The sequence below is a fragment of the Falco biarmicus genome, chromosome 5 (genome assembly GCF_023638135.1).
Source record: "Falco biarmicus isolate bFalBia1 chromosome 5, bFalBia1.pri, whole genome shotgun sequence".
In the NCBI taxonomy this organism is placed as follows: domain Eukaryota; kingdom Metazoa; phylum Chordata; class Aves; order Falconiformes; family Falconidae; genus Falco; species Falco biarmicus.
In genome coordinates this window covers 64,771,498-64,796,551 of record NC_079292.1, presented here as the reverse complement: position 1 = coordinate 64,796,551, position 25,054 = coordinate 64,771,498, and the positions used below count along the sequence as shown (strand labels likewise).

The following is a 25,054-nucleotide window of genomic DNA, read 5'->3' as shown; positions in this document are numbered from 1 at the left end:
TTACAGACTAGTGCAAAGAGGTCCTGGTCATTCTTTAAAAGTCTGCTAAAAATAATGTGCTAGGAACAGATGCACCTAACTTCTAATTTCATATAAACTCACATCCTTGCTTTTGTATCAGAGGTTAAAACAGTGAAGTTTCCACTTATGCTCTTCATGTTTTCTATGCCTTAAGTTCCTTCAAATTGATTTCTCTTCTAGCCTAAATAATCCTGTACTTGAAGGATTCAAACTCCCTCCAGTAACTGTACAATTATTAATATGCTACAGACAAAAAATGGATCATTTTCTTTATGATGAGCAAGGGAGGGAAAAAAAGAAGAAAAAACACATAAATGGATCAGAGAGAGGCTGGCTCTTCAGCAGCCTGAGTTGAATCCCTAGAAGGCAACAGCTTCAGCCTAAAGATTAACATGGTGAATGAGGAAGCCAAATATTTAATCAGGGTAAAGTACATTTATTGTGCATTCTGGTCATCTCCCACTGTATTTTGTGTTGGTAATTAACAGACCTTCCTTAGAAGAGAGGTTCAAGAACTGATCCACTTCATGGGGCTCCAATTTAATCTCTGGAAGAACTTTCTGGCTCAGTGGTTTCATCTAGAAAAGAGAAATTAACAGCATGAAAACCCAAAGTACATCTTAAAATCTTAATAGAAGGATACAAGGACGACTTCTCCTTCCCTCTCCGGCTCTGCTACAGGCAAAGCTTTAACTGTTTCACACAGTTTGCTAAACCAGGCTACAGAGAATGCTGCCCCAACTACTCCCACTATGGCTTTTCTTACTACTATATTTACTTAAATAAAAGATTACACCTCAGAGGTGACATTTCAGACTGAAAGCTAGCATGCAACCCACTCAAATTACTTCTCTTAGCAACAGAGCTGCTACTAGGATTTGCTGGACCACACAGTCTGTTAGAGCAGAGAGGGAAACACTCCCGGCAGTGGGGGAGAGCCTGTTCCAAGACCGTTGTTATCTGGGAGAAAGAGCAAGGTGCCAAGTCACTCAGCACCACATTATCAGACCCAAGTTCATCTCACAGTGTGGAGGAGCAGGAAAAGAGACAGTCGCAGCTGTCCAAAGTTTGGAAGACATCTGGCTTGCCCTGTTGACAGGGCTGGGGCACCAGGCTGACTAGCTGTTGCCCAGTCTGCCTGTGTGCTACAGTCAGTCAGTCTGGCACGTCAGCATGCTCACTGCAGCCAAAATCTATCTCAATAACCTGTGTTAATTAATCCATGCAATGGTAACGAGCCACGAGCTTTTCCCAATATACTTTTTGCAAATCACGGCATGCCAAGCTATAGCAGGACTATGTACCAGGGACAGCATATTCAGAAGAAGATTATGGGAAACTTGTGTTTAATCTGTTCAGTTTCTCATAAAATAATTTCTGTTGCACATATTTCTGATCCACATCCAAGCGGAAACATTTACTTTTTAGCATATATGAACTCCACCTGGCCCAGACTGACATTGCACCCTGGGGACTGAGAACAATCATGCTTCTTCCTCCACTAACAGGGGACCCTGGTGAGCCCTCAGCTACTGCAGTTCCTTCTCCTTAAACCAACCACAGGCAAACTAAGCCCTCAAGAATGCCCACTGGCTGCTCCAGCTGTGGTCAGAAAGGCATCACAAATGCTCCTGATGAGGCAGGTTGGTGTGGAAGCAGCAACAGCTTGAAATGTCAAAGCTTCACAAATCTGGCAAGAGTGACTTAGCAGGCAAACAGGGAAACTCTCCAGTCATTTCAAACAAGAAGTCTTGTTCTGATTATGGGAAGGCACAACAGCACTAAAGCACATTATTATGGAAAACACTTAGCTTGTCACAGGCTCAATAGGGCAAATGGGTTAGTCAGTTCAGGTGGGACTGGTTCATTAGAAACTGTTTAAATATTTTTTAAAACGCAAGGGCCCCAGGCTTTGAGGATAGCATAGAAGAGAAAGTAGTGCATCTAACCATTAAGACCTGAAGATGCAGGTAAGTGTTTTGAAACATAAGCTCTTACAGCAGTAGTGAGACACCAGCAAACTTCAAAAACCATTAAAGCAGCCTGCAGCATGCATCCTGAATTGACAGGCTTTGGCACTAAGGAGTCTACACTGGTATGCAAGCATAGAAGAACCTATAGCTAATTGCACAGAGGAGAACAGAAAAAAGTACCAGGGCATCCATTTGTAGCTCTGGTTGCTCCCCCTCCAGCGATGTGGCCGTGACAGTAAGACTGACTGAGGGAGCAAGGCCTGATGTCTCGCACAAAACTGGCTCAGTCTTTATTCCTGCTGGAGTAAGCTCTGCAGCCAGACACCATTCCTCATTTTCCAGGTCACCTGCCAGGGAAGGAAATCAGACACCACATGTTTAGGTCAAAGACAGAAATACTACAAATGAAAATAATGTCATTCCTCCTCCAGCGAAGGGAAACAAACACAGAAGGCATTTCAGTCCATCAACAAAACTCTGTCCTTACTATTCAGCTCTTAGTCAATGCAGACAACCATGCCATTTCAGGGCTGTAACCTAATCCTAGCCCCAGGATACAGAGAGGAGCAGCGAGGAAAGACAGAGCACTAATCACTGAAGATTGCCGAAAGCTGCTAACACGTAGCAGAACAAGACCAAACAAAAGCCATTGGGTAAAGCAGCCAGGGAGCCATATCCTACACACACTAATGCCTGCTCACTCGGTTTTATTCCTCCTTGTATAGATGGCGTTTAGCCAGACTTCTGCTCCTTCTACTGCTTGCAATCATCAAATAACTGGAGTAGTGATATTATACTTTTAAGAACAAAGCATTTTTCATACTCTCAACTTCAAAAATTTTCTCCCAAGGACTCATTTAGTAAGTATAAAAGAGGACAAAGACTTCGATGATTTCACCAGAGCACCAGTGCTGTGGTGATCATGCTAACTTCCTCCCCAGACCCTCTGGAAGTCACAGCACAGGATGCGTATTTTGACTGGCAGCAATGAAACACGCATTGCATGTTGGCAGAATTGTTCCTTAGCTCCACTTACTGCAAGCTTACAAATCCAAAGAAGGTCATGCCACTTTTCAGGGGACAAAGCTGAAAGGTTTGCCTTGCACTGTCAAGAATTGGAAGAAGGCTTGCATGGGAAGTTGGTAGCCCCCTATTTCCATTCATGAAGCCATTGTTTGGCTTGCTGAGAAGGGACTTATTCTCCCAGGTCTAAAGTATGACAGAAGATCAAGACCTTGAGAGGATTTAACCTTTAAAACAATTCCACAAGGCTATTAACCACCCCACTTAAAAAAAAAAAAAAATCAAATGTATTTTTGACAGTTGTAAATCTGTCTTAAAAAAAATTCTCATCCCTACTGCTAGAGTTCAGTCATGTAAGTTCTCTTACAGGAGAGTACCCTACACCAGCTGTACTGCACCTCAAGAGCATACAGCACAGTCCTCTGCCACAACTCATCAGTAGTTGCGAGAAGCACGTCCATTAAATCAAGCAGCTGGAATCTGAGGCCAAATACATAACAGTGTTGATCTTTCTTTCAAAGCTTTCTCCTGCCTTCAGAGTATTTATGCATATACAGACTTAAAGCAGAGAGCAAGCACGTACACCATACGGCTAGTAAACAGCAACAGAGCTTTGAATTAGCTGCACGCTGCACCAACACTGTGGGAGGCAGCCACGGTGCTGTGGCTGTGCCACCAGCGGTCTGCAGGGCTGACACAAGCCCCTTACACACCGAACTTACACATCACATGGTGAGATGTCAACAGAGTTCAGCTGCAAACAGGTAACAAAAATAAGAGTGGGCTTTACAGCCTCCGTGCTGCTGTCTGCCTTGCTGTTAAGACCACACACACATACGGCACACAGGCACTGGGCAGAGGCTGGGTGAGTGGAAGAAGGGAGAAGCATGTGCGTCTCCAGTGCCAGTAATTACTTTGTGGTGGGACCTAACCTCCACCAACGGCAAGGAAGGAGGTAATTTGAGTAGACACACCAAGGAATTAAAAATGAAAAACACAGATCCTGTAATAAGAAGTCAACAACAGCAAGCCCAGCTCTGCCAAAAGAAGCAATGGTACAGCAAGGGCTAAACGCTGTATTTAAGTTTGTAGAGAACTTACTCCCAAAGCTTTCTGGGAAATGCAGAAATATAAAAATAGAAGTATTTATGAAAAAAAGAGGTAGCATTGTCTAAATATTAACTCAGGAGACAGGACATTGCTCTCTTTCAACCTCCCTGAGCCTCTCTACTCACAAACCCAAGAACACAGCTCCCTCCGTGCCGACTGCAATGAAAGATTCAGTGATCTGTGGACTTCCTCTAGCTTACTGTGTGTGGATCATTCAGATAAGAGATTTAAAGCGGTACCTTTGCCTGGAAATCCAGACTCCCTTGGCAAATTAAACTTTAAAATGCTTGTTTGGATAAGTTCTGCCAAAACCTCTCCCCACAACATGTTGTGCAGAGCCTCTGCTTTCTGCCTCACACCTCTGGGATGAGCTACCCCATGGCAGTGCTATCATCTGGGATCTACCTGACACTCCCTTTGGGAGGGGAGGCTGCATATAAATGAGAGCTATCAGTGAAGCAAGTAATTAGCCCTGAACTTTCTGACATTTGTATCACTGTGCAAGTAGAACAGAAATCTAGCCACTGGGTGCCCAGCAAAAAAAGGGCATGTACTCTAAGGCTGCACTTTGTGATGTTTATCATCTCTAATCCCTAGACTCATTATGAGAATTCAGCTGCTGTAAGACAGCAAGATATGCTGGCCTTCAGCCGGTCATTTTACTCTTCTGGAACCTGACTTTGCTGATTAAGCTGACATCCCTGCCATCACCACTTAGATCCGCACAAACTGCTTGGAGTTAATCTAGGCTTCAAAGCCGGTCTAACCAGTTTGTAGGGTTACAAATGGTTTTCAGTGACAGCAACATACAGTGTTTAACACTGAGACAACTTTGAAGAACTGCATCTAACACTTTTTTGACACTGCCTCTTATGAGGCATGGCAACAGCTGTCATTCCACATGAACAACCCTGTGAAATGAAGGGATAGAGCAACACACTGGTCAAATCCCACCTCGACACTCCCCTCTCCCCACTTTTTCCAAGCCCCTGTTACACATCCACTAGCACTGTCAGTGTTGTGCAATATTACTTTCTTCTAATATATTCCAGCTTCTGAAGTCACCAATTATATCTCCTCTGCTCCAAGAGAGCTGCAAGGACATTTCCTACCCTCCTTTGTCCTCTTCCTGAGCACAGCAGGTTGACATTAGCTGAAAATCAAGTTTATTCTTATAGTAGCCCCTTAGCACCTTAGTCTACTCTGCCAAGCACTGTACTAGCAGAACAAAGTGGCAGCCCTTCTCCCAAAGCCCTTGAGAATGTTGCAGAAAACTAAGCAAACATTGGAAAAACTGAGCAGGCTACAGAATACTGGTCATACCGAGAGGCATGGCACACTCTCCAAGACAATATTTCTGAGACAGAGGGGTATGGAGAACCATGAGAGAGGTTTCATGGAATAACGAGAACAAGCAAGGAGGTGTGCATGAAATACTGAAATGAAAGGAAAACGGAGACTGGCTCAAGACACCCACTGGAGGAAAGGGAATTGTCTTCTCCAAACAAAGCAAGACATGCTGTGGAAAGAGTAGATGACTCGTGTCATGAAATTGAAGGTCAGTGCTTATATTTATATTTGACATGATCCAGGAGGTACGGGTGAACGACTGAGACAGATTCCAAAACAAAAGGCTGAGAAAATTATCTCGGTTCTGGTATTCTAGACAGATACAGCAGGGCAATACTGCATTGCTAAGGTGAGACAAATATGCTGCAAGTCATTCAGATACAGAGAGAAGAAAGTCTAAACAAGATTTATCTATCCAAGTGGCTAAGAAAATCCACACCCTAAAGATGGTCACTTTGGCTGTTAAAAATCTCTTCTCAGGCTTCAAAACACTGATTCCAAAGCTCACTGATGAACAAGTAATACTGCCTGTCAGCCCCCTTTCCCAGTTGAAATTTCCTATGAACTTTATGAGGTTTTCATAGAATTACCTATGAGCTCTATCATCCAATGACTGTTTAGATTAAAAGCATTCCCCTTTACCTACCCTTTCATAAGTCAAATAATGCTAGGCGTTTTGGCACATGGAATATGTCATTTAAGGAGTTTACACAGTATTCAGCAAAATCCCAGGTGACGCTTCTATGTGCAACGCACTAGCGCTGTTAAATTCCACATACAGTCTATGTTAACTGAACATTTATGTTACAAAGTCCCCAGCTATTAAGAAATATATGAAGGTTTCATTCAGTGCACACCTAAAAACAGGAATGTTTTAATAATGTGATCAAAGAATTTCTCTACAGGACCTGTGCCTTACCTAACAAGCAGAATGCATGGCGCTCCCCTAACAGAGAGGCTGTTTCATGTTTTGATATTCTCATTGTCTTATGCACAGCCTCATATCTCCTTTACCAAATAAATTCAAATTCTGTTCCCATAGAGCTGTTTAACTCCCTCCTAGGGAAATGCTTCACCGACCTGAATTAATTTCCACAGCAGTCCTGAAAATTCAAGTGAGCCATGGAAAGATTTAGGCCAAAAAGTATCTAGTAATTTGAAATGGCCAACTGGAGACAACTGGAATTTGGTTTTTCACATATTTAGCACTGTTATTATACTTTCTCAAAATACATTATGCATTGAGTTTTCAGGTGCAGCTGTGAGCATCTACCACTTCTGCAAGTTAAACATCAGTTTCAAATCAAGCATCAAAAAAACCCATTCATCACAGCAACCCAGGATTTGTGACACATGCATCCAAGATCTTATCTTCTGTGTCCAAAACTAAAATTACATTTCTTCAGAAAGCTTTTGTGCGCTGCTTCTGCTGTCAAGCTTGCCCCATTTTCCCTGCAGACTCTTGTTTAGCATGCATCTTCCATTTCCTTTTCTAAAAGAAAATAAAAATCTAAGAGCCTTACAAAGCGCCAAAGTTCAATCCGTGTACTGAGCAATGTTCTTGCTGATAGGAAAAACTTTAAACATGTCCTTTCTTTCCCAGCCGCACTCATTGTGAGTCCAGGTTGCTCCCTGGTACGACATGCAAGGTATTGTAAGATGCTGTGCACATGACAGTGCAAGAGAGCAAGCTCAAAACAGGATGTAAGTCCCTCAGTACTGTAAGTGTAAGCACTGCTCATTGTGCATATCTACAGCAACGTGTCCAAGTAGCAAACAAACTTTTTCTGTTCTCTGTCTTTACTTCAGAGGCCCTAATCCGGTCCCAAGTTCCATCATCTGCAGTTAAGATGGGCAACGCTAGTAAGATCTACTCAACATACCACAAGTGGACCTTCCCTTTCTACTTTCCTTTCTCCAGTTCACTGTACTCAAAAGGGAAAGTGCAATACAACATTTTGCGCAATAAAAGCTTAAGATATTTAAAGTCCATAATGAAGACTGAATTATGGACAAGTTCTTGGCTTTGGGTGCACAACACCTAAGTCATCTGCTCTCAGTGCTGCACACCACATACATTATGATGACAATTTTCAACAGAAATGGATTTCAGTGCTCCTCTAAGCATCACAGCTCCAGCAATAATCAGTATGTGTGATTTAGGCATACATGAAAAACAGACAACCAAGAAGGACTGTGTTTGTACATGGCAGAATTGTTTATTTTTTATATATATATATTTGTATTTATATATAGATACTAAAAAATCACACATAGTCTCTTAACAACACCATGTGTAGCTTTCTAGGATCCTCATATTCTTCCGAAGAACTGCAACATTTTGCTTCTTTCCTTGTTCTATATAATACAGGAAGGTAGGGTAGGAAAAGTGGAAAATAACACCAAAAATGCTTACTTCAACTGTACAGTTTTTTTAGTATCAGTTTTCAGTGAGTTTTCCTTTCCTTATTTTAATTACTTCTATCCAACATTATTCTATCCAACTAATTCTTCAATCTTGCCCAACATAGCACCTCTTTTCCTGAGAAAAAGTAATCTTCTCCAACACTGAGTAAATGTCACCCTCTGTGACAGATGTACAGAGAAACAGAGCTTACAAAACAACTAAAAAGATCTCCCTTGCTCCCCACATCGTTTCAGCACTCATTTAATCCTTCATTAAAGAGTTTATCAGAGACACTTTTTGCATGGATAACCAAGCTGCATCAGTGAGGAGTTGTGTATTTTTAAATAAAGGAAATTAGAGATGCACTCTCTCCCTCAATCCCTCCCAAGTACAGAGAATGCAAGTATTCAGAGAAACAACATGATTTTCACCTTTTCTTTCCCTGCAGTAAAAAGGAAGACAGTACCACTAGGTAAACAAACCCAAATGAGGGGTGTACCACTGAACCTAGTCTTGAAGGAAAAAAACCCACCCATACCACCATGACAACCATAACAGATCGTAATCATACAGAAAACAGATGCGTGCACTGCATGTCATTTGAAACAAGCCTGCAAATAAGACCTGCAGAAGCATCAAGGGATATCCTTATGCCTATAAGCAGAATGAAGAGACAGCTCTCGCCTCCTCCAAGCTCATTGTCCAAGCAACAGATAAAACAGCTAGAGAAAGACAAAACTGGGAACTTAAGGAGACCACAATGGACTACTGGCCAAAGTGCTTTGCACAGTTATCAGAAGAGACATCTCTGGACAGGGTAATGCAAGAAGATCCCTAATGCATCAAACTATTCTCCGGCCAAGCATATTTAAATAATCCTGCTCTTCAGCTGTGTCACGGATTTGAGCAAAAGGGCTTCAACTAATTCCTTTTGGTCCACGACAGACTTTATACTGCCACCATGAACCACAAGGCTTGCATGTACAGCCCACATGGCTTCTGCACTGCCATGCCATAGACAACAGTCTCATACTCAGCTCATCACATATTAATAAGAGACTTTGACTCAGCTGGCACTTAAATTTGCACCAAGGGTTCATGTTTGCAAAGCTGTACTTTGGACAACTGTTCAATGCTTGCCTGGATCCTGTCTCTGAGGTTGCTACTCCTATACAGCTGCTAGCTGTATCCAAGGGTGCTCACTAGCTCTGCACCACAGAAATAACAGTTGCAAACTGGGAGCTGGCTGACTGCAAGGGGAAAACACCTCCTCAAAGAGGCTCACAGCTTGTTTGAGGGGGAAATGGCCACTCGCCCTCTGTTGGCAGAAACACCCCACCACGAACCTGAAAAGGCCTCCGCTGGTGCACAGATTCTGGGTGTGCTGCTGGCCATGCTATTCGCAGGGAAGTTCTACATCCTCACCTCTGCCGTCTGAGCCTTTCCAGCCTCCCAAAGGCAAGCTGGACCTTTCTGGAGGAATAACTGCTTCCTTGTCTTCCCCCTGGGCTCACACCATCCCCAGCACCCAGCTCTAGGCTCACGTAACCCCCCCTGGCAGACACAAGTCCTGTTTATCATGCCTGCAATGCTGAACTCCAGTGGCACTACATCCACCTCCCCCTCCTCCACGAGGTGAGAGCCCACATTCATTGACAAACAGTTTCTCTTACAGATTTTCCAGATGGCATTTCCCCCTCCCAGCCTGCACACACACTCCCACCACAAATAATGAAACCGAAGCCCTCAAAACAGCCTCAACAAAGGAGGTACTGTTTGACTCCCAAACATTGGGGTTCTTTTTTAAAGTGCCAGGAAGGGAAAATTAAATAAATGGGCAAAGAGGAGCAGCAGTGATACACACAGTAATCACAACGTACAGCAGAAGCAGTATCTCTACTAACAAATGATCACCAGTCATACTGGCATCCCACTTTGAGCGGCACAGAGTCCATCTAAAACCCACAGATTATTTGTATCACTATCGAAGTTAATAAGACAGAAACAAAGACACAATGTTCCTCCCATACCTAAACAACCAGGGTCAATACCCTCTTTCCTGGGGAGAATTTGACAGTTTTCAATCAGAATCATCTTGTCATGTAAACCAGCCAGGAGATGTCTCGGTTCTGCTTTAACCTTCCTTCAAACTAAGACTTTACACAACCACAGCTGTCAGCTGGGATACAGTCCCTGATGTTCTTAATTATTTTGCTTAGGCATAGAAAAATGTTATTTTTAGAGCATTACCCTTTATATATATATGAGATTGAGGCACAGACTGAGGTGCTAGCTTGGATTTACAGCCTTAAAGCTTGATACTATTATATGTCCTATAAAAGACTATGTTTTTAAAGTTATGTGAAAATTATCCACAGGAGCACTGTGTTAAAATACAACAGTTCTCTCTCACCCACCTGAATTTTTCTCCACACGCCCCATGCGGATGTTGTGAAGGCGTATCTGTATTACGGCAGCCATCAGGCTTCAACACACGTTAAAAGGAACTGATGCTTACAGTGCATAACTAAACGCGCATGAACTCCCAGTGCAACACTACAGAAAGAATGAGATCACTGGTTTCAGAAAGATCAGGACTGGAAGTGGGAGAAGTATTCCCCTAATATGCATCATTAGGGAAACTATTCCTGGGAAATCAGCGCCTGTGGTCACTTGACACAGAGTTTTGAAAAGGAACTGCAAAGGTCCCTTTGTTTAGAAGGGAACTGCAATAGCTCAATGTCCAGAAGATACTCCCTACAGGGAAACACCAAGGAAGCGCAGTTCATTTAAACTGTATCCAAGCGGAATTCAAGAGGGACCTTTATCACAGCCTACAAACACCTGGGGAAAGAGGTTTCCGAGAGCAGATGGTTCTTTACTCCAGTAGGAACAAAGGCCATAAGGAGATCTCATATGAGGAACTGGAAGCTACAAGAGGTCTGACTGCAAATAAAGTTGTCAATTATTAACAGTAAGCCTAAATAAGCACCAAAATGCACACCTCTAAATAAAAACTGATGTTTTTCAGACACACTAAAGCCCAAGTAGAAGTTACAGGCTTGATGCAGAGTGACCTACTGAGATTTTGGACCTTGGACGTATAGTTCAAAAGTCTTCTCATCCTTTAAAACTGCACATGCTGACAAGGGCTGACTGCTACCCTTCCACATAAAAATCACCCAAATACAGGCTATCACCACCAAATGGCTTCCTCCCCATTTCCTAAATAAACACACAAAAATAAAAGACCCACACAGGAAAGAAGTTGCATTGGAATGGAATGTGCTCACAAAAATTATCAGTATGGCTTTGACAGCATATTTTCAAAACACAAGTGTATTTCTTTGTCCAGTTCCATTTCCTTTAAACTCATGGCAGAGGATTTTCCATTTTCATTGTTCATATTCCACTGATTGGGAGAAAAACAGACAGAACAACATATCTCTCTATATATAGCCTATATAAAAAATAAAATTAGGATATATAATGTAACCTACTATACATAATATATTATGACTTATATATACAGATACATATTATGTGTGTATATACATATGTACACATATAAAATGCATGAAGACCACCCTAAGCCTCAAGCCCACAGGCACCTCTACACAGAGACAGTACATGGCACTGATTATTGCTTGTGGACTCCATACACAAGCAAGTATTTTCACGTACAAAGTGCTGCCTGAGAGGAGGAACAGATTTATCGTTGACGGGCTATTTGCACTAGAGCCATATACAACTATTTTGGTGGGGTTTTTTGTTCTGGGTTTCTTGCTTGTTGGTTTGTGGTTTTTTTTCTTTTTCAAACCACGTAGAGAGATGGAGTTGAAGTTTTAAAACAAAATTTAAGTTTTAAAAGCACATTACAGGAAAACATAACCTCAGCAGTAAAAAACCCAGTAACAATACAGGTTATATGTTGGGGCCAGCCCCAGTTTTGGCACAGCTAAGCATAAAACAGAAACATACCATTTCTGCAATCACTCTGTCAAACCTTTAGCCAAGGCAAGCTGCTTCAAATCCAAAAGGAACTTCAAAGCATTCCTGAGCAGGAAAGCATGAACAGGAGGGGCAGGTGGGGACCAGAACAGTCTCACAAGCAGAGCCCTCCGGGGACACTGGGAAAGGAATGCACCCAGCCACCTGGCCACAATTTGAGGAAAGAAACCATACAAATGACTAGTTGGCCATCCACTGCCTGTGCCCTACCAGGCTCACAAAGCAGAAAACACACACAAACACACACCCACCACGAACCACCCCCACCACTTCAGCTGAACCCAGAGGATGGAAAGCCCCACACAGATGCTGCAGCCTCTGCGTTCCTGCTGTACACCAGCCCCTCAGTATTACTTGTACTCAGCCCTCACCCATGGATCTCACATATCCAAAGCAAGGGGCAGCCACTACACTAAAGTTGGTGCCTACAACTGGTAAGACGAAGCATGGGAAAGCAGGGAAGGGCCCTACACTCCCATACCAAGTCACATAGGAGGCTCTTCATAGCCCCTGCTGAAACTCAGTTCCTGCCTTACTCCTGGCTGTCTGACCCACAGCCCTCCCTTTGCAAAAGCCCCCAGAGACTGGAAAACGGAAGACAGACATGCACCAACAATAACAGAAAATAAAGCTTTTTCGCTTTTTCCCCTAACCATTCACAACTGCCACAAGTGAATCTGTGCCCCAAAAGGCCCTGATGCACAGCAAGAGGTCTTGCTTAAACATCAGACCCATTCTCAGTCTCCCCTCCCAGCTTCTTCGTTTCCTTCCAAAGAAGCATTTTCCACTTCACAACTACTCACCGTGCTTTTCCACATCTACTCTGCAGTTGTCTCTAAAAACGCAGGGCTCACAACTAGAAAGCAGAAACCTGCTGCAAGAGAGGCAGCAGTGCAGCCAGTGCAGATCATCGGTACACAGGACACAGCCTCTTTTTTCATGTTACAGCCTGGAGCTCTCCCCAGGCCAGATGCATTATTCACCAGTTCAGGCAAACAAAAGTTCATGGTGAGCCAGCTGCAAGCAAGCAGGTCAGGCCTATAAATATCTCTCTCTCTAGTATCTTTAAAGTTTATGCAAATTTGAATATAAGAATAGATTTTCAGAGGGGGAAAACCCAAACAACTAAATGCCAGGCGTCATGCCCACATCTGCTTTACAACAGTTACTCTTGCCAATGCTTTTACAAGCTGGAGATTTAGCGACTGACACCTTCAGAGACCCGACGCTAGCACCAAGCTGTGAGCACTCAGAAAAGTTGTTTTGCACAAAATTGGGGAAATACAGTCTCAATACAGTGAAGTCAGAAGAGCAAATAACTGGGGGAAACTGGTGTTGGGACCCTGATCTTATGGGCACTTAAATGTGTCCTCACCTTGAGGTCAAAGGATTTCTCAGAAGAGTTAAACCCAGGCTTATGAGTTTGCCAGGTTTTACATTTCCAGTGCTTTTTAAATAAAAAAAAAACCAAAACACCTTTACCTAAGATTTACAGAAGCATGAATAGGTCAATGTAGTGATTGTAGAAATTGTGGTAATGGCTGGGTAGTGGCCAACAGGAACAGTTCACAGCAGAAGTTAATTGTTCCCCTGTAACAGTGGGCAAGAAGGTGCTTATGGAGTTAGAGCAATCACTCACTTCCCTGTAATGCCTGAAAGGAAACACTGAATAGGATTTTCAGTAAGGTTGTTGGAGACTTGGCGGGGAAAAAATGAAAGGCAGAAATAGACACTGAATGGCTTAAACCTGTCTTGAAGATCATGTGCATAACAAGATGGGCCTTTTTCTCAGCTTCCCCATACCCTGGGGCTCTGGGACTCCGCACTTGTGAACACTGAGATGAAAGCCACTGCAGGTGTTGGGTGCCATTGAACCAGATGGAGACAACTCCCAAAACCCAACTCCCTCCTCCAACAGGCTGGCACAGACTGAAGGAGGAGGGCAGAAAGGCAGGTTGTGGAGTGGCACACCATGGGGCCAGCCTGGTGGCAGCACACTGGCCCCAGTGCTGCAGGGCTGGGACCGGTGGCTTGGGTCACCCTGGGCCACACAGACAGCAGGACCCTGTCCCCAGGATGGACTGCACACCCCCAGCTGTCACTCACACCTCCCTGCCATCTCCAACACGCCTGTTGCCATGGAAACAAACTTTTAAGTTTTTAAGGCTATTTTTTACAGGCAGGCTGGTACATTTCCCTTTAGCACACCAGACCCGTGTGGTACAATCCACCCCTGTCCCCCATCGTCACAGGGGGCCTCCCTCCACTGGCACAGAAATGGCACCCAAGGGCTGAGCTGCCAATTAGCATTACACAATTAACACACACCAAGTTAGAAGTGCCACGGGGGAGCCAGCCTGCACCTCATCGTATGCTGCCATGCGGCAATTGAAAAGTTGCCTCTGCTGAAAGGAGTTTGCAGCTCCAGGTCACACTAACAGAGTAGCTGCTGCTGTGACAGCAACAGCAAGGCACGTAATTGGTTCCCTTCCAAGTATGCATTACCCAGCCATACGGGCAAAGAGGCCTGGCCCTAGAAAATCCTGGGGTTCCCCCCTCCCCGCATGTCCCCTGCCTTTGCCTGCCCCCAGCACCCACTGGCCTAGGAGGGGGTGGCATTTCTGGGCACCCCGGGGGACACCCCACCAGCACTCATCACCAGGACAGCTGCTAAAAGAGTTACAAAGAAAAACATCAGGTAACTGACTTCACTGCGGAGCGAGAACGAAGCCTGTTTGCCATGTGCTTTGTGCACAACACCAGGCCCTTAATCCTCCAGAATTAAGGGCGAAGCTCCGAAACAGCACCCAGACTCAGCTTAACTGCCCTGTGCCATCCTCCTCCTCCTCACGCTGCTGCTGACTGCAGGCACACAGGTCACTGCACGTCTGTCCATAGCACGTGTGCTCACACGCATGCAAGTGCCATACGTGAGCCTCCTCACTAGCCTGTTTCTACTCCCAGTCCTGCAGGGCAGGGTCATGCAGACTCATGAAGCCTCGCCATGGAAAAACCATGAAAACACGACAGCTGTAAGAGCTCACCCATCTGCCCAGCAGGGTGGTTATTTGGAGAATGTAAAATTTTTTGCACATTCTTTCTGTAAGCCCCTCAGCCAACCTCGTTTCTCAGCCCCTGCCGCTCCACAAAACCACTGCCAGCTCCCCAGCAGGGGAGATCATGCTGGAGCACATGGACGTCCCCTTCCACAGCCTGTACCTCCTGCTCCCCAAAAGCACATGGGTGCTCCCAGTATCTGTCCCCTTACTCCACCAAGGGGACTGGCATTCACTAGTTGTCCAGAAGGACTGTGTACCTCCACCACCTAACAACACAGATGCTTTCAATCTCCAGTGCTAAACCCTGCAGTCTGCCACCCACAAAATCCCCCTCTCTCCTGCTCTCACAGACTCAAGGACTGAAAAATCAGAGATGCTTTTGAATATCTATCAGACAGCCATGTTAACTGTAATTCTGCAATTTCCTCAAGTATTTCTCTGAGCTTCACTGTTTTCCAGCCAATACATATTGAAAGGTTGTGAGCATCATTGCAGGGTTAAGATTAACAAAATCCCAAACACCAAATACAACTCCTCCTACTCTTCTCTTATGAAACGTTCTGCGGAGTGAACAGAAGATGAAATGCTTTCCCTTCATTTTCTATTTTTAAACCCACTTGTTAATGTTTCTTGGCTTTTTAAAACATCATTTGACTAGAGCTCTATTAATTACCCAGTGGTCTCAGCAGTATTGAATTTCTTCAGGATTTTTCCCCAAAGAAAACTCCCCTCACTTTTAGCCTAGTTTGAAGCTTCTCCCTATTAACTTCCAGAGAAGCTTAGTTTCCCAAGTTTCTTGTGCTTGTTTCTCCTGCCGCAGTCAGTATCTCCTGTATGTATTAATTTAAATATGCATAAAACGGGAAATAAAAATGGGAAGGCTTCATTGTAGATGATGTTTCCAGATCATGTCCAAAAATCTTTTCTCACACTGAAAAGCCTTCTGACAGGTTTTACTACTTGTCCCCTTGTGAAATCTCTAACAGACCGCATCTTGTTTTAAGACAGCATTCTGGACTGCAAAACTGTCAGCCTTTGAAAACTTACGTCCTGATGGATGTTCATAAACAGCTTAGCTTGTTAATGCTTAGATATAAAGCACTAATCTCTCTCCCTTTTATTGTGATGCATCTTAGCACTCTACTGCTTTTCACTGTAAAGCTAATGTTGAAGACATAAACCAATTATTAGGAGTGAAAGTCTGCCATGGTGATTATTCCTAATAGTCACCAGATATTCATGTCCTTGCTCCTCATCAACCACTAGTTTCTACCTTGAACTCCCTTTCCTGCCAGCAGCTATCTTCACACCAGAACAAGCAGGTTGGATCTCTTCCTCCCACCATTCCTGCATTTCCCTTTTTTCCATTCCAGATGTTTATAACTGCTGAACTAAAGATAACTGCTAAAAATGCTGCTGGCTTTCATCATTTTTGATGCATTGCCATTTTGTACAACCACAGGATCTATAAAATTGCAGTTATGTCTTTAGAAGATCACCAAAGACTTCTTGATGGGCATTATTTTTTTCTTTGCCTTTTTTTTATTTCCTAAAAACTTGCAACCATTACCTCTTGTGCCATCACTGTGTCCAGCTTTGCCTTCTCTGCATGCTTTCATCAGATAGCCGTAGACAGCAATAAGATCTCCCCTTTGTTTTTTCTCCAGAAGACCGAACAAAACCCACCTCACCCTTTCCTTCCATGTCATGTTCTACAGTACCCAGACTTCATGGTGGTCCTCATTTGACTCATTTGGTTTATCAGTCTCCATTTATCTCCAACAACCACAGGTTCAGCTACCTGAAAACAAGTGTACTTCTGGCCCTTCTCCCACTGCTTTTGATGGGCATTTTAATTCAAAATGTTTACAGTGCAAAGTTACTAACTTCTGCTGAGCACAGTTTCCCTGTCTATGGACATGTTTCTTTATTCACAATGCCTGCAGACTAAAAAGAAAACAAGTCATAGAGCCATAGAATCATTGTAGTTCTATCAATTCACAAACAGCATTCACATGCACCCTTTGTGCAGCATCACCCCACCAAGAACATTTTGTTACAGCACCTTCATGACAAACGAACAAGGGCCCAGTGCACACTACCTTCATTGAAGTTGTCATCAGTTGAGATGTGGGTCAAGGGAGACTGAGGTCGAGAGTCCCCACAGAGGGAGTAGCTGTGTTCTGCCTGGATAAGGGGTGCTGGGGATGCCGGAGACAATTCCACCTCCATTATTTCGTTCTTCTCAGACAAGAAAGGATCATTCAAGAGCTGGCCTAGGACATCGGGTGAAAACTCATCCAGGAACTCTGTGAAGTGCTGTGGAGATAAAAAGGGGGAGGAAAGGTTTATCTCCTTGTCCGTCATGCCAACAATAGGAAAGCATTGATCAGAAGAATTCCAGTAGCTGTACCAGGCATCTGTGCCAGTCAGCAGCAGGATCTACCAGCCCTGCCTAACAACCTCCTCCTCCAATCACTACTTCAAGCTGAAGAGCTACAGCTAGAACAAAAGTCCTCTCAGAGGCATACAGTACAACAGAAGAGCCTGCAATTAACTTGCAATGATAACAGAAAACAGAAGCATGGTAGTCATGTCCTGAAGCAGCCTCCCCTACCACCACCAAAGGTACTCACTACAGCACACCACCAAAAATGGGTAAGCACATTTCACCCAGACAGTGTGAGAGATCCTGCAGATTTATCACCAGAAACTTTATGTGTGGAATAGAATATACAGAGTTAAATTTCTCTGAAGCAGAGAAGAAAAGGAAACACAGACACAGACTCCAGCACCATGTATGACTATTTTAGTTATGCAGATCATCAGGCGCACTCTAGGGAAATGGGTCCATGCATGTCCCCAACCAAGCAACTAACATGTTTCCTGTAAAACAGGTTTCCTGGCTGATTTACACATCTATTTTAGATGTTGCATTCCACCTAGGACTAGAGTCCATATCCAGCTTCTAGACCCCAGAGCTCCTGACAGCCAGTACTAATTACCACTTTACCTATTAGACTGACAGCACATGTTATGGCTGTATGTAGCAGGGTAACTGTTTGGTTTTTACGAGCACAAACCAAACCTCGTGATCTACTTCCTTGAGACTCCGATGCAGTTCCCAACCATAGCCAAAAATTCTGCATCTCTTCTTGGTGTTGTTTCCAATGTCAGAAGGTCACATCTTTGACAGACCAAGAAACTGCACTGCAACAAAGCATTCCTGCTAATCTCATTCACACAAAGAATTCTATTTTTGTACAAAAATATTTGTACAACAAATTGTAATGAGCTTTTCCAAACAATCAGGCATTATATACCATCTTATATAGGAGTCTCTTTCAATTGGGGCACGATCCTACAAAAGCCTAAATCTGATTTGCTCTGTTTTTGCAAGCAGTATTGATCTTGGCTCTTCGTCTTGCTCTCTCCTGCAGAAACAAACACTGAAACTCAAGATTCAGCTTCCTGTATGCTAAATAAAGATTCAAACAAGTCAATATTGTATAAACCCATGAAAGAAGCGGTGTGCTCACACTCCCATGCATGCACATTTCACAGCTCCAGCAGCATCTGTGGCCTTGAAGCCTGATGCTGGAAAACACTGAGCACAGCTGGCTCTGTGAGAGTCCCCTGAAAGTTCGAGCGCCTCTTCCAAGATGCTCATAAATGCTAACTGTACCTTCTTTCAAAATCAGTAAGGCTTCAGTCAATTCTGACTGACATTGAGGAAAAGAAAATATTTACTAAACATAAGGCAATAAATAGAGGACCACAGTTGCTATGCTGGAATAGCAAGCTAGCTAAAGTAAAGCCTTTACCAAATGGTAAAACAAACTTCTAGCCTCATATTTACTTACTGTAAATGATAACGCTTCTAAACAAACCCTCAAGTGACTCAGCAAGAGGGTCGTCACCACCTTAGAAAGCCTTGTTTATTTTAATTTTGATTCCCAAGGACTCACTAGCACTTCATATCCAGGGCTGTGTCCCAACATCTGCACGGATAAAAGTATAAACTACAATTCCACACTATGCAAAGAAGAAAGAAAAAGGATACCCAAGATTAGTTGAACACTCCAGTGCATCAATAAAGACACTGAGTAAAACAGGGTGGGTAGCCATTAAAGTGTAAACAAGGGACAGAAATGCTTCCCAACCACAACAGAAGTCAAGGATGAACCTATAAAAAAGCAGTGCCTTTCTTAGGGACAATCTTTCCCCCACAGTCTACAGACTTCTCTTCGTTTGGGCTAATGGCGAGAGTCAATTATATTTTCCTAAAGCTCTCTAGAACTTTTCCCTCTTTCTAATTCTTGCATGCATCATCCTGACTGATGACTAGCAGATACTGAAATAGGGTTGATACAGTATTTGTATCCTGGTTTCTACACACAGCTACTTCATCACCAGTGTCATCCAATCTGAGGATGTCATTCTTGAAAATACCATACCTAAGTGTTGACTTAGCCTGACACTATTTAGATGTTCTAACAGACTCTACTGAAAGACAAAAAGACCACAGGCCACTCAGCTATTTTTGGCAAATGCACAAATAAAAATTTCTATCAGCTTTCTGTCTATTATTGCTTTGATATGGAAAAAACTAATATCAAATATTATTTTACCTTTTCCACTTGATTAACGTTAGGTACTTTAGAGATTTTTTTTACCCCTTTCTGAATGGGGAATTTTCCTAAAACCGTTTCAAGAGAAGCAAAGAAAAAACAAACATTCAACTTCCCAAAAGCACAGATAAAGAGGACCTTGGGGTGGGGAAGGATGTTCAACATGTTCATCATTTGTGCTTTCTCCTTTTCACATGCAGCTGCAAAGCAGCAAGCTGTGAGGAAGAAAAGAATCTGTATTTACCACGGAACCGTCTGAGAGCAAATAAATGGTCAATCAGTTTTTAAAATAACTCTCTAGTTTCATTACAATTTTTAATCTTATTTTTAATGCTCTGTGATGTAACTTTGAATACTGGTCAACAGAGAAGCCTCAAACAATTGCCAAGGTCAGACTGCATTGCTACTGAATTCATGGAACAGACTTTTATGAATTCCGACTTCTTGCTCAGTGATTAGAAAAAACACCACCACTTGATTTACAGGAATTTTTCATACGTTATACACATCTCTACTACAGTGAATGCTTAAAGTTAGCTTCCTTTGATTATTTTTTTTTGTTAAGAAACCAATTGCCTGATTGAAAGTGGCTCCATTTGTCTAGACAATTAAAAAGGAAAAATCCTATGAGCAACAGCTACAGCAGAAACCATCCAGAAGCAGTTAGGCCCCAGCTCCTCCGCACTTCCACCTATAGCTAAGCTGCTCCCTCTGCCTTTTCAGAGCACACTCTCCCATTCCCAACCCTCCTCCTCCTCTCCATGCTCTCCTGTCTGCTTCCATGTGTACCTTAGCTGTCATCAGCCACTTCCAGAGCTGGAAAGCCACAGAATAACCCTCAAGGAACAGGAAAGGGCAATTTAGGGAGGAAACTGAGACTTTTGCCCTTAGAACCTGTATATATATTTGCTTGCAAAAGAAAGAAATCCTTTGTCTGTGGCTTTCAGCTTGGCACCTATCACCCCGCAAGTTCACCTTTAAAAAGAAAAAAGATAAAAGAGCACTTGCATTGAAAATGTGCCTTTTTTCTCTTCTTTTCCTTTTTTGTTTTTAGTACCTCTGTAGACAGCTCCATTGCCAGCTTCCTGCTATCCTCACACCCCACTGGCAGCCGCAGCACTAATTGCAGACATGTGTTAGTACAAGGAGTCTGCTTGAGTTATTAAACTACTCTCCCTACATACCGAAGAGATGTGTTCAGCTGGGATTTTAACCTCTGTAAAAAGTCATGGATTTAGGACAGATGTAACCTTACCTTCCACCTCCCCTTCCCCCAGAACCTTGAAAAGACAAAAAAAACAGAAGTGCTCCTGCTTGCAGAGAGAAAGTAAGTTGCAGCCCCGTAGAGTTTCACCACCAATTTGGTTGGACATTTGTTCCCACCTATAACCCAGGTACTTATGGGGAACACAAAACACCTACAGACATCACCCCGCAGTAAGCAGAGAAGAGCTCTTATATCCAGGCGTGCGGCGCATTTTGGATAGCTCGTTGAAAGTAGTATTTGGCTGCAGACCAGCTGGGGCGCAGGCTTCAGCCCTCCACAGCATCTGCCCGTTCCTGCCAGACAAAAGCCCTTTTCTCCAGTTCTGCTTAAGGGACAAGGAGTTGGTGTTGGTTTTTTTTCTTTCTTCTCTGATTAAATGAACATCTCTGAAGCAAAACAGAGACCTGGGTTTTGCTAGGTGCGTGGCAGCGCTAACTTCGCCACCACATGACCTGAAGCCAGACAAGAGCAGCACTAGTCCCAGTTGCCTAAAGTTGTGACATTATCACAGCTAAAATGAAACAGTTGTGTTCAGAAAATTGACTTTCTAAGAACTCACTAAAAAGGAATTATGAGGAAGTCAAGAGCTCCCAATGACACTTCATAACTATACTGAAATTACTGAACAAGTGATGGGCTTTGCTGAGCCTGGAAAACACAATGCACCAGCTTCAAGTCCCACACACCGACTGCAGCAGCACAATCCACCCTTTCCAGAAGAGTCACCCCAGACGAGAGCTAGCTACAGCACACTGCAGAACAAGCCCTGCTCTCCAAGCAGCCCTGGGAAAGCCAGCCTACACGCAATGTGCCGGGGTGAGAACCACCCACGAGTTCAAGATATTCCCCTTCTGGGGGTTAATGGCTGCTGCCTGGCTCACCCTGATGTTTCCCCATCCTGAAGGTATCCATCCACTCCCCATAAGTGGAACTGCCCAGGTGTGAGGCATCCCTTCTACCCAACAGGCACTCATGGGATAAAAATGAAGCCCACCATTTATCTGTAGGTACAAAACTCCCTGATATTTATCTTATGCAAGGCTTCAGCAGCAATAATGGAGGGCGTGAGAAAGGACGGCACCCTTAATTTTGTATCAGAGGAATCAGAGTCCATGTAATGTACGACGCAGCGCTCCTGGAGAGGATGAGGAAAGAGAAGAAAGGGGAAACCACAAACCAGCCCCCACCCATGGGGAAGTAAACATGCACCACAGATATGAATTTGCCCCTTCCTCACCTCTCCGCCAATTTCCTCTCACATTAAGATAAGAGGGAGAAAAGTGAATAATTTCTTCAGCAGCTCTTTTGTGGTTTGCATAAACAAAAGTGCGTAGGAGATAAACCACAACCTATCACAAAAGATAGCAGCATTTCTAGTTAATAACAGCAAACAGATCAAGAAGCATGGCTGAACGGAGATACCATCTCCTCTGCAAGGAACCAAGCACACATTTCACAGACATCTGGCAGCTAAGGAGGTCTGAGTAGGAGTCACAGCTGCTACCGAAAGGCTTCAAGCTCTGGAAGATCCAGGCAAGGCGCCAGTTGTTAAAGATGGCACATACATGCTGGTCAGCCTTCATGGGTCGAGCTCTGGACTTTACTGCAAGGCAAGAGCTGTAAAAGGCATCGTGCAGGTCACCATTGCCTCTGTCTGGGTTTGCAAGTGCGGCACCAACCCATAGGGGCTTGGAGCACAGACCTGCCCTTTTTAGCTAATGAAGAACCATGCCTAGAGATGCTGCTCGTGGAGGACTGCACACACAAGCCTACCTGTGACGACAATGCAGCAGTCTACTGCTTTCTGCACACCCAACCCCAAGGCACAGGTTAAAAAGCTTCCTCAAGGCAGGTTTTTTCTTCCCTGGTGGTGGTGTTCATGGTGCTGTACACCTTCCTGCTGCAACTTCAACGATGACAGACTGGAGGTGTCACTGCACACCACTTCCAACAACTAAGACAACTGTTCCCAGTAGTTACTGGCACTTGGGCATCGGTTAATTTTCAGAGATTCAAACACAAATTCTGTAGATTTTCAGGTACATCACTCCTCCCAACTTCTTCCCTTTCTAGAAATCCTTTATGTTTGCAGCAGAGAAGCTGGCCACCACTCATTCTCCAAACTAAGCTATGGCTTCCATTGTGTGGTACCAATCTTTGTCAGCTTTGAGAAGAGCTACCAAGGGAGCCCCTGTAGCCTCACCTCTGCAATTCACCCACACGTGCTCTACAGGGAACAGAATAGCTCCTCTGCTGGCACGGGGTGCATTGACACACCGCTGTCACAAGGCACAGATCCAAGCTTCTGCTGCATTGCTCTTAGAAGGATGAGAAACAAAGGACACCCTGCAGCAATACAGTATTTTCCCATATGGCTGATTCCAAACATGGGGGGTGAAAGACAGATAAAACCAACCCCCCAAAATCATTCATCAACATTCCCACAGAGAGAAAGAACGGCAGAGCAAGCCACTGCACCCTATACAGCTTGATATACCAGGGTACTTACCTTTGGTATGCACTAACTGGGGGGGCTGGGGGAGGGGGGGGGAGGGCCAGACACAGACACACACAACACATGACCAACTATACTTGGCAGTGGGTATTTGAAAAAATTTATGCAACCACACTGAAGCAGCTGAAATGTAATTTGCTGAGACCCCTTGGACAGACCACAGTATTGAGCATGTGACTGCGGGCACATCTAGCTTCTTACTCTTAAGCAAGACACAGAGATCCTCCCTCTCAGCCTGATGAAGGACCCAAATAGCTGGAAAAGCTTTCTGATGGCAAGAAAAGTCTTTGATGCAGCTGCAGCAGAGAACAGAGAGACTGAAGACTGTAAATAGTCCCTCAAGTCACACACAAAACATGCTGATAACACAGCAGAGACATTTACGCTACCCTGGCTTGCGTACCTGCCAAGGGCAAAGAGTGGGAACCTCAGATTTCTAGGTTTTTAACTTCTACAGTGTAAAAATCGAAACCAAGATGCAGAAAAACAGTCACTCAATTATTTTACTCTACTGTAAAATTCTTTACTGTCTAGTCATTAACTACATTGACATTACCTCATTTGCAGGAGGATATGAAGAGCAACGTGAAATGAAAACAGCAAAGAGATCCACCATAACAGCAGATACAATCACTTGAAGTATCACACCAGCAATTAGTCATTTTAAGCATTACAAGAAAAAAAAAAATTGGACAGATTAAAAGAATCCACTAAGTGAATAACATTCAGGTTGTGTCATCAGCAAAACAAATGCCAGGAAATTCAGAGCTAACAGATTTACATGGTAATTAAATCTGCACATCTTCCCAACTTGCTCAGGTTACACAGCTGGAAATGCTGAAGTTCATGCTGAGCAAATCTTACAATCCACCCCATAATGCACACATGCATGCGCACACTTCCATTGTAAACACTCAAGTATTTCCGACCCACAACCAACAAAGAAGTGCATTCATTTTTAACTAATTGGGGAGATTTTTCAAGAACCATGTTTTATTCCTTTGTCTTTCCTTGTTCTAAAACATTCTTCCACTTTCCTTAGCATCCCCCCACGCCCCCCAAAAAATTATTTTGGATTTAAAGAGAGAATTAAAACCAAAATTAAACTCTGTAATAACTAGGACTAAATATGGGTTGAAAGAAAAAAGGAAAAAAAAAAAAAAAAAAAGCAGCCTTTGTGCAGTTGAAGCAAGGATGAGAAACAACCCTGAAGTTCAGTGTCTCTTAAGCCCACTGTCTGCCAGCAGAGAAAAGGATGCTATTGCTCATTAAGCCCAAGCCTCTTGGGAGTTATATAAAATAGGAAAATCCTCACATTTCCCTGCCCTTTCCCCAGTGCATAGTTCTTGGATCTAGTCTAATTTTTCAATAGGCTTGGTGCATATTTTGCTATTTTTCACTCTCTCTCCAAAAAGATTCAGAGTCAGAGAGGAGTGAGTCACGGGGGACAGAACACCAGAGCAGTGAGTCAGTGAGCTGGAAGCCCTTCAGCAAGGCTCCCCCCATCGGGGTCCTGGCTGAGACCTCAAAATACATTATTAATTCTGTTGCAAGCAAGGGTCTGGATTATGCTCGCAGGTCAGATGCATTCATTCTTTTGTCTCAGCTACTTTTTTTTCCCCGTTATTTTTTTTCCCCTCTTACAACAGGCTTACTGGTATGCACTTCGTTTGTTTCATAAATCAGC

The 25,054-nt window shown here is 43.7% G+C and overlaps 1 protein-coding gene across 2 annotated transcripts in view; it reads right to left on the bottom strand.

Moving 5' to 3' along the window:
• The window catches only part of CREB3L2 (cAMP responsive element binding protein 3 like 2), an 85,608-nt gene that overhangs the window by 22,445 nt on the left and 38,109 nt on the right, over positions 1-25,054 (bottom strand). For both annotated transcript variants that reach the window (XM_056339344.1, XM_056339343.1), the window contains exons 2-4: positions 17,057-17,273; positions 2,175-2,341; positions 512-599 (exon numbers count right to left, since the gene is read on the bottom strand). In XM_056339344.1, the coding sequence (XP_056195319.1) occupies positions 512-599; positions 2,175-2,341; positions 17,057-17,273 (472 nt within the window). The remainder of the gene's footprint in view (positions 1-511; positions 600-2,174; positions 2,342-17,056; positions 17,274-25,054) is intronic.